Source organism: Belonocnema kinseyi, chromosome 7, assembly GCF_010883055.1.
Source record: "Belonocnema kinseyi isolate 2016_QV_RU_SX_M_011 chromosome 7, B_treatae_v1, whole genome shotgun sequence".
Classification (NCBI taxonomy): domain Eukaryota; kingdom Metazoa; phylum Arthropoda; class Insecta; order Hymenoptera; family Cynipidae; genus Belonocnema; species Belonocnema kinseyi.
In genome coordinates, this window is record NC_046663.1 from 2750325 (window position 1) to 2761672 (window position 11348).

At 21.5% G+C, this 11348-nt stretch overlaps 1 protein-coding gene across 2 annotated transcripts in view; it reads right to left on the bottom strand.

Annotated features, from left to right (window-relative positions):
* The window catches only part of LOC117176299 (band 3 anion transport protein), a 177653-nt gene that overhangs the window by 29040 nt on the left and 137265 nt on the right, over positions 1-11348 (bottom strand). For both annotated transcript variants that reach the window (XM_033366496.1, XM_033366497.1), the window contains one exon: positions 3339-3401. In XM_033366496.1, the coding sequence (XP_033222387.1) occupies positions 3339-3401 (63 nt within the window). The remainder of the gene's footprint in view (positions 1-3338; positions 3402-11348) is intronic.

Here is an 11348-nt window from a genome sequence, read left to right on the forward strand (position 1 = left end):
CCTTTCTTATCTTCCAACGCCCCTTTTTATCTTCCCACGATTTTTCACATTTTCCCACACCTTTCTCATATTTTATCACGCCCCTTCCTATTTTCCCTATTTAATATTTTCCACGCCCCTTCCTATTTTTCCTATTTCATATTTTTCACGCCCCTTCTTATTTTTCCACACTATTTCATATTTTCTCATGCCCTTTTCTATCTTCCCAAGCTTTTTTAGATTTCCGACGCACATTCACTATTTTGCCTATTTCATATTTTCCCATACCCTATGTTGTACCCTGAACTGAAATTATTTTTAATACAAAAAAAATGGAAAACGATTAAAAGTTTAATCGAATGAACTTTTCTACACTTTAACATTTAGCTGGCCAAACGGTTAAACGTAAAAATTATTCGAATTGTTTAAATGATTAACCTGTCAAAAGCACGCGCAGCATTAAGAAAAATGTCTGTGAAAACGCAGAAAATCTCGCTCGTTAGATAAAGTAATAAATATATTAAACTACTAATTTATTTAAAAAACTAAGAGAGGAAAACCTATGACGTTTGACATCGCACAATCAAATGGATCTAAAAGGTGCGATTTCTAAAAACAACCATGCGCAGGCGCTTGGTGCTACCGAGTAAAAGTAGGAAAAAACTCAATTTATCTTAAAAAATTTGTAAAAAAAAGGACCAACGAAGACACAAAAAACAAGCTGTAAAAAGTGTTCAGTAGGTCGCACGTGCTTAGAGGAAAAGACTACATTAAAAAAATGATAGTCCACTATTGTATTAAGAGGGTTGCTACAGAAGTTCAGTTTCCAAATTCCTTGACTTTTCGACGTTTTCTAGGTCAAATTTGGAGAATTTTTGCAGGGCAAGTTAATAAAATTTATTTTAATATTGTATATAAATGTATACTTAAATCAAACTAATCACAAAAACTATTTTTAATCCTTTATTGTGACAAATATTTTATGGTAAATTATGATAAATAATATTTATAATGGTTTTTTTGAAAAAAATCTGCAATAATTAATCAATATTCAACCCTTATTACTAAATAAATTAAAAAATATATTTTATTTTTGGTTTGAAATCTGCAAAAATCTACATTCTTGTTTTGAATGTTGTGAAATCCTTGTAACTTTTCAATTATTTTTTAATCTTTTCAAGACTTTCAAACACCTCTTAAAATCACTCGTATTTTTGCTAAACTTTTATAATCTTACGAAATTGAAAATTTTGGCTTTAAAATCTTTTATATTCTGCTTTGAAATTTGTTGGAAAGCACATGAAAATTTTTTCAATTTTCTGTTAGAATTAATTTAACAAAATGAAAAATCATTTTAAATTTTCCTAGAAATCTTAATAAAACTATTTTATTTTCTAGAAATATTTAAAAATCTACATTTTTTTTAACATTTGAAAAAATATTTACAAATTTTAAATACTTTATAAAATACAAATACGAATTTTTAACAAAATAATTGAATCTTCAACCAAAAAAGAAGAAAAATCTTATTAATGATAGACGAATTTTCTACAAAATAGCTCAATTTTTTAAGCCGACAATATGAATGGCCAACAAATTATTGTTTAACCAAATAATTGAATTTTCAACCAAATAGATTAATTTTCTATAAGAAGATTAATTTTGAACAATAAAGTTAACATTTTAATAAACAAGTTAATTTTTAAATCAATAAACTTTTTATAAAAAAAGACGATATTTAAAGAAACAATTAAATATCATCAAAAAAATAAGTTTGAAACGAAAAATCTAATTATCGATAGTTTAAGTAAAAAATATTTATTAAATCAAAAAGAGTTTAATTTATCCAAACAAAACGAATTTTAAACAAACTAGTTGAAAAGTAACTAAATTAAAATATTAACTTTTAACAACAACAAAATCATTTTAAACCTAGTAATTGATTTTTCTCATAAAAAGGTGAATTTTCAATTAATAACATTAATGTTCTACCAGAAAAGTTGATTTTTTTAACATAATACATGAACTTTAAACTAAAAACTACACATTTTCAATAAAAAATGGACTAATTAAATTTTTTTTTAAATTAATTAATTCCAACAAAAAATTTTTTTTAAATCAAATACAGTTCAATCTTTTTAAATTACTCAAAGAATTACTCTTAGAATTAAAAAAAAATCTTTCATAATTAAAAGATTTCTGTAAAATCTTTAAGATATTTCGGATTTTTTTTAAAATCTTTTGAATTCTTTCAAAATTTTCTTTTAAAATAATGTTTCGAAGTATAAAATCATTTATAATTTATTTAAAAATCTGAAGAAAAATTGTATATTTACTTGAAACAAAAGAAACCTTTCGAAATTATTAAAAACCTTCAAAATACCTTTTAAAATTATTCAAATTTTTCACAATTTTAGAAATATTTCGAAATGTTTTGAAATATTCTCTTAAACTTAATTTCAGAATTTTTTTCATTTTTTTCATCATTTTTTTTCCTCTTTTTTATTTTTGTCCGAAAATTAATTTTTATTATTTTTTTTTGTTTTTTTTTTCATTTTTTTTTTCAAAATTTTCAGATTACAATAGGATTTTTTTTGTTTTTGTTTGTTGTGGTCCAAATTTGGATTAATTAATTTAGATTTTAATCTAAGTTAAATTTCTTAAATTTTGATAAAAATCACTTTAAATTTTCTCAGAAGTCTTTTAACCACTTTTTTATTGTCTTGAAACCTATCTAAAATCTTGAAACGTTCCTGAATTTTCTTTCAAAATCTTTAAAAATTCACATTTTGTTTTATATTTTTAAAAATCTTTCCGAACTTTAAATTATTTTATAAAAAAGATTAATTTTCAACTAAAAGTGTAATACTTTAGAAAAAAAAACGAATTTTCAACAGAATAAGTAAAATTTGAATTTAAAAAAATGGTTAATAAAATACAGATAAATTGTACCAGAAAAGACGAAATTTAACCTAATACTTAAATCTTGAATCCAACAAATTAATTCTAAACCAAAGAATTTTTTCCTAATTTTTAGAAACCTTAAGAAAAGTCAAGAGACTTTGTAAATTATTTTTTAAGACTTTAAAGTAGGTACACAATTTTTTTAAAATCCAGTAATTTTTTTTTTTTTAATTCCATGAGTTTTCCTGGTTTTCCCGAACTTTTTCAAATTTTAATGACCTTTGATTTTATGTCTTGTAACAACCCTGATTGGATTTTCCTCTAAGATCTGAATCAACGACACATCGACATTCATGTAAATTTATAGATGATTTATGAAAAAGGGACATATGGTAAAAATCAGTAGCGATGAAAAATTGATAGAAAATTGTGTCTGGGGATTCTGAGTGATTTACATTTCTAGTTACATGGCTCAGAACAGCATCCCGCGCAGCGTCTTCCTCCTCAACCCAGAGAGACTGTGAAAATAACATTAGTTATTCTAATTTTATATACTCTATAGTTTTTTTTTTTTTTTATAATTCCTCATTTTTCCATAAGCAGGCATTTTTCTAGCTAAAACTTTCGCAACTCTCAGAGGCGTATTTTCTCGGAAAAAGGAGAAAGGTGGAAAATTAAGGAGAGGGCTGTGACAGGTTCGTTGAGAAATTGAAAATTTCCACTTGGAGGAGTCAAGATCAGTGGTCCCAGCAAGAAACCAAAAGTTTAGTTTTCCTCAATTTTCCATAAATAGGAAAACACAATTTAGGAAAAAAAAATGAAGTATAGTCACGAAATTCTTGGAAATTAAAAAAAATCGAACTCAATTTTTAACCAAAAAAATCACTTTTTTATGAAATTTTTTATCATTTAACGGGAGCATGAATTTTTGATAAAAAATTGAACAGGTAAATTTTCAATCGGAAAGAATTTGAAGATTTTGAGAAAAAAAAAACGATTAATTAAAACACATTGTTTAATTGTCTACAAAAAAATGACTTCTTTAAGAAATTGTTGAATTTTCAATTAAATAACTGAATTTTCAACAAAGAAAATTATTAATTTTCTATCAAAAAAGGCGAGTTTGCAACAAACTTTATGCATTTTTAACCAAAAATGGAACTTGTTACATTTTAAACTAAAACAATAAACTTAAAAAAAATATTTTCAAAAAATAGTTAAATCTTCAACCAAAGAGATGAAATCAACTAAAAGAATGCATCTCTAAACAAAAAATTTGTTTTTAGCAAAGTATTTAAATTTTTACCCAAGTAGTTAAATTTTTTACAAAAAATACGAATAAATAAAATACATTAATTTAGAAAAAAAAGTTGTTTAGCAACTTTGCAACAAAAAAAATAACTTTGTCACAGAATCGTTTAATTTTTAATAAAACAGTTGAATTAAAAAATTTTTTTTTTTTTAATGGAGCAGTTTAATTTTTATTTAAAAAAATTAATTTTTTAACGAAGAAAAAATTATTTTTTAAAATAGTTAAATTTTTAACCTTAAAAATCAATTTTCAACTAAAATGAAGAACATCCAATAAAAAAATAAATATTCAACAAATTAGTTCCACTTTTAACCAAGTCGATAGATTTTCTACTAAAAAGTAAAATTCTTGAAAATTACAAAATAAGACATTAATTTTGTATGAAAAAAAATTCCAGTAAATAGTTCAATTTTGAACCAAAAATATAAATTTTCAAGGAAGAAGGTCGTTTTTATAACAAGAGACAAATTTTGAATTAAATTAATTAATTTTCAAACAAATAGTTGAATTTTCACCTAAATAGAACAATTTTCAACCTGAATAAACAACACATTTTCAACCGAAGAAATGAATTTTTAAGTAAAATTAATAATATTAAAAAAAAAAAACAATAAAAAAAAACGAATTCTCTAGCCAAAAAGTCAAACTTTTATCAGAATACATGAATTTTCAAGAAACATATATTTTCACACAAAAAAAGGAATAAATAGGCAAAAACAGTAAAATTTTCAATAAAAAAAAAATGATTTTTCATCTAATATTATGAATCTTCAACCAAACAAAAAAATATAAATTTTGAATTAGATGTTTGAATTTTCAACAAAAAAATGAAAAACTTTTTTAAAAAAATATAAGAATTTTCAAGTAAATAAGTAAATTTTTTACCAAGCAGATAAATTTTCAACTAAAACGATGAATCTTCAACGAGAAATTTGAATTTTCAACCAAAAAGATGAATTTTTTACCAAAAAAAAAGAGTTTTAAACAAAAAATATGAATTTTTTACTTAAAAATATATATTTTTTACGCAAAATAAGAATAACTAAATTTTCAGTAGTAACATTATTTTTTAAAAAATCAACAAAACAGTTTAATTTTCAGCAAAAAATGAATTTTTATCTAATATTATGAATCGTCCAAAAAAATTAATATTGAACCAAACAGTTAAAAAAAATGAATTTTCTGCCTCAAATAAATCAAACTTTCAATCAACCATATGAAGTTTCCATAAAAAAATGAAACTTTTAACAAAATAAATGAATTTTTAACCTAAGAAATAAATTTTCAACAAAAATTATGAATCTTCAACGAGAAAATTGAATTTTCAACCAAAAAGATTAATTTTTTTACCAAAAAAAACGAGTTTTAAACAAAATATATTAATTTTTTACTAAAAAAGATATATTTTCATGCAAAAAAAGAATAATTATATTTTCAGTAGTAACATTATTTTTTTTAGAATCAACAAAACAGTTAAATTTTCAATCAAAAAATGAATTTTTATGTAATATTATGAATCTTCAACCAAAAAAAAAAAATTCATATTGAACCAGATAGTTAAATTTGTAAGAAAAAAAAATGAATTTTCTGCCCCAAATAAATCAAACTTTTAATCAACCAAATGAATATTCAACAAAAAAAAATGAAACTTTTAACAAAATATAAGAATTTTAAACAAAATAAATAAATTTTTAACCAAAGAAATAAATTTTCAACAAAAATTATGTATTTTCAATTAGAAATTTGAATTTTCAACTAAAAAGATTAATTTTTTACCCAAAAAACGATTTTTAAACAAAATATATTAATTTTTTACTAAAAAAGATATATTTTCATGCAAAAAAAGAATAATTATATTTTCAGTAGTAACATTATTTTTTTAAAAATCAACAAAACAGTTAAATTTTCAATCAAAAAATGAATTTTTAGGTAATATTATGAATCTTCAACCAAAAAAAAAAATTAATATTGAACCAGATAGTTAAATTTGAAAGAAAAAAAATTAATTTTCTGCCCCAAATTAATCAAACTTTCAACCAATCTGATTCATTTTCAACAAAATAGTGCATTTTCAATAAAAAAATTAATTTCAACCAAAATTATGAATCTTCAACCAAAAAAAAAATTATTTTTTTTGAATTAGATGGTTCAATTCTCAACAAAAAAATGAAACTTTTAACAAAATATAAGGATTTTCAAGTAAATAAATAAATTTTTGACCAAGCAGATAAATTTTGAACTAAAATGAGGAATCTTCAATGAGAAAATTGAATTTTCAACCAAAAAGATTAATTTTTTACCAAAAAAAAACGAGTTTTAAAGAAAATATATTATTTTTTTACAAAAAAAGATATATTTTCACGTAAAAAAAGAATAATTACATTTTCAGTAATAACATTAATTTTGAAACAATCAACAAAAGTGTTAAATTTCGAATCAAGTAATTAATTTTTCACTAAAATTACGAATCTAAAATCAAAAAATTAATATTAAACCAGATAGTTAAATTTTTAACCTAAGAAATTAATTTTTTACCCACACAAAATCAAACTTTCAACAAATCGAATAAATTTTCATTCAAGACATTAGTTTCAACTAAAGTTATGAACCTTCAACAACAAAAAAATAATAATAATTTTGAATCAGATGGTTCAATTTTCAACAAAAAAATGAAACTTTTAACAAACAAACAAAATTTTTTAACAAAATAAATAAATTTTTGACCAAACAGATAAATTTTCAAATAAAATTATGAATCTTCAACGAGAAATTGGAATTTTCAACTAAAAAGATTAATTCTCTACCAAGAAAGTGAAACTTATTAAAAATACATAAATTTTCAACAAAATAGTTAAGAGTTTGACCAAAGAAATTAATTTTCAACCAAAGAATTCATGTTTTGACCAAAAAGAGCCATTTTTCATCCAAAAATATTTTCAATTTCAGTTAGAAAATTAAATTTTAAACCACAAAAAAAAGAGTTCCCAGAAAAATAAATAAATTTTCAACTAAAAATATAAATTTTTGACCAAATAGTGCAATTTTCAACCCAAAACGTGAATTTTCGATTACAAAAAAATTTTAACTAAAATTTCTTTCAATCAAAGAAATAAATTCTAAGCAAAAAATAGAATAGTTAAATATGGTAAAATGGTAAATCTTTAACTAAAAAAAAAAAGAATTTTCTGCCCCAAATAAATCAAACTTTTAACCAATCGAATAAATTAAAAAAAAAATAGGTAAATTTTCAATCAAAAAATTAATTTCTACCAAAATTATGAGCCTTTAACCAAAAAAAATAAATAAATAAAGAATTTGGAATTAGATGGTTCAATTTTTAACGAAAAAAATTAAAAATTTAACAAAATAAATAAATTGTGGACCAAGCAGATGCATTTTCAACTCAAATTATGAACCTTCAATGAAAAAGTTGAATTTTCAACTAAAAAGATTAATTTTTTATCAAAAAGATGAGTTTTAAACAAAATATATGAATCGTTTACTAAAAACATATATTTTAACTCAAAGAAAAAGAATAAACAGGTAAAAACAGTAAAATATTTAATAAAAAATTATTTTTTATCTAATATAATGAATCTTAAAGCATAAGAATTAATATTGAATCAGATAGTTAAATTAAAAAAAAATAGAGAATTTTCTGCCCCAAATAAATCAAACTTTCAACCAATTGAATAAATTAAAAAGAATAGGTAATTTTTCAATTTTCTGTTAGTATTAATTTAACAAAATGAAAAATCATTTTCAATTTTCCTAGAAATCTTAAGAAAACTGTTTTATTTTATAGAAATCTTTAAAAATCTACATTTTCTTTAACATTTAAAAAAATATTTAAAAATTTTAAATCCTTTATCAAAAAAAAAATACTAATTTTCAACAAAATAGTCGAATCTTCAACCTAAAAAAGAAGAAAAATCCTACCAATGATAGACGAATTTTCTACACAATAGCTCAATTTTTTAAGCCGAAAATATGAATGGCCCACAAATTATTTTTTAACCAGATAATTCAATTTTCAACCAAATAGATTAATTTTCTATAAAAAGATTAATTTTGAACAACAAAGTTAACATTTTAAGTAAACAAATTATTTTTTAAACCAATAGATAAACTTTTTATAAAAAATACGATATTAAAAAAAAACAATTAAATTTCATCAAAAAAATAAGTTTGAAACGAAAAATCTAATTATCGATAGTTTAAGTAAAAAATATTTTTATATCAAGTCAAAAAGAGTTTAATTTATCCAAAGAAAACGATGATTTTTTTAACATAATATATGAACTAAAAACTACACATTTTCAACAAATAATGGACTAATTAAAATTTTTTTAAATTAATGAATTCCAACAAAAAATTTTGTTTTAATAAAATACATTTCAAACTTTTTAAATTACTTAAATTACTCTGCGAATTAAAAAAAAAATCTTTCACAATTAAAAGATTTCTGTAAAATCTTCCAAGATTTTTCGGATTTTTTTGAAATCTTTTGAAATCATTCAAAATTTTCTTTTAAAATTAATGTTTCGAAGTATAAAATCATTTATAATTTGTTTAAAAATCTGAAGAAAAGTTGTATATTTACTTGAAATATGAGAAACCTTTCGAAATTATTAAAAACTTTCAAAATACGTTTTAAAATTATTCTAATTTTTCACAATTTTAGAAATATTTTGAAATGCTTTGAAATATTCTCTTAAACTTAATTTAAGAACATAAAAATCACTTCTCATTTTTCTTTCCTCTTTTTTATTTTTGTCAAAAAATTTATTTTTATCATTTTTTTGTTGTTTTTTTTTTTTAATTCTTCAGATTACAATAGGATTTTAAAAATTTTTTTTGTTCGTTGTGGTTCAAATTTGGTCGTTGGCTTCTTGTTTTTTTTTAACAGGAGTGTACATCAATTTGATTATTGGTTGTTAAATTGGGACTTTTAATTTGGATTTTAATCTAAGTTAAATTTCTTAAATTTTGATACAAATCATGGTAAATCTTTAACTAAAAAAAAAAAGAATTTTCTGCCACAAATAAATCAAACTTTCAACCAATCGAATAAATTTAAAAAATAAATAGGTAAATTTTCAATCAAGAAATTAATTTCTACCAAAATTATAAACCTTCAACCAAAATAAATAAATTGTTGACCAAGCAGATGTATTTTCAACTAAAAAGATTAATTTTTTTATCAAAAAGACAAGTTTTAAACAAAATATATGAATCTTTTACTAAAAAACATATATTTTCACACAAAGAAAAAGAATAAACAGGTAAAAACAGTAAAATTTTCAATAAAAAAATGATTTTTTATCTAATATTACGAATCTTCAACCAAAAGAATTAATATTGAACCAGATAGTTAAATTCAAAAAATGAGGAATTTTCTGCCCCAAATAAATCAAACTTTCAACCAATCGAATAAATTTTTAAAAAATAGGGAAATTTTCAATCAAGAAATTAATTTCCACCAAAATTATGAACCTTCAAATAAAAATAAATAAATAAATAATTTTGAATTAGATGGTTCAATTTTCAACGAAAAAAATTAAAAATATAACATATTAAAAAAATTGATAACCAAGCAGATACATTTTCAACTAAAATTATGAACCTTCAATGAAACAGTTGAATTTTTAAACAGGTAAAAACAGTAAAATTTTCAATAAAAAAATGATTTTTTATCTAAAATTATGAATCTTCAACCAAAAGAATTAATATTGAATCAGATAGTTAAATTCAAAAAATGAAGAATATTCTACCCCAAATAAATCAAACTTTCAACCAATCGAATAAATTTTGAAAAAATAGGTAAATTTTCAATCAAGAAATTAATTTCTACCAAAATTATGAACCTTCAACCAAACAAAAAAATAAAAATTTTGAATTAGATGTTTGAATTTTCAAGCACAAAAATTAAACTTTTAACAAAATATAAGAATTTTCAACAAAATGAATAAATTTTTGACCAATTAGATAAATTTTCAACTAAAATTATGAATCTTCAACGAAAAATTGGAATTTTCAACTAAAAAGATTAATTTTTTATCAAAAAGACGAGTTTTAAACAAAATATATTAAATTTTAAACCACAAAAAAAGAGTTCCCAGAAAAATGAATTAATTTTCAAGTAAAAATATAAATTTTTGACCAAATAGTGGAATTTTCAACCCAAAAGGTGAATTTTCGATTTAAAAAAATTGTAACTAAAATTTCTTTCAACCAAAAAGATAAATTTTCAACCGAAAAAGACACGAATTTAAAACAAAATAGTTAAATTATCAACCACAGAAATGAATATGAACTACAAAAAATTTAGTTTCAATTAATAAGAGTGCTCTTCTACCAAAAAAAAAACGGATTTTCAACCAATAATTAAATTTTCAGTAAAAATTTTAATTTTCAATAAAATCAATTTAAATTTTCAACGAAATAGTATAAATTTTCAATCAAGAAGAATAAATTCCTATAAAAAAGATCCATTTTCAAACAAAATTTAAATAGTTAAAATATTAGAAAAATAAATAAATAAAAAAAAAACGAATTTTCAACAAAATAGTTTTCTTTCATCCAAACAAATAATTTTTAAACCAAAAATAGAAGAATTACATTTTTAGCTAAAACAATCATTTTTCATTTTAAAAAAAATGAAGTTTCTACTAGAGATGTTTCATGCATCTATTATATATTATCTTTCTGTTTAAAATACAATGAAAATTAAATCTTGAGTGCACAAAATTAATTTTCAACGAAATAAAATCAATTTAATTACTCTAAATTCAAATTTAATTACTCAAAACACCTAAATTACTTTCAACACAAAATGTCTATTTTAAAAAGACTTTCACTTAAATTTTTTCAAACATAAAAAGGGGGAGGGTCGGTAAGGCCGGTTTTTGGCATAATTTATTTTTGGACCAAAAAATCTGAAAAAATCATGGTAGTCCTTTGACTTTTATCGCGTCAGGTTCAAGGTTATTGGAAGGTCAAATCGAGAGAAATCGGTAAAAAAATCCAAAAAAATACGCTATAGGTTTTCGGAGTCGCTAATTACGAATCTGGCATCCGTTGAACTCTATCGCGTCAGGTTCAAGGTCATTGGAAGGTCAAATCGAGAGAAAACGGTAAAAAAATCCAAAAA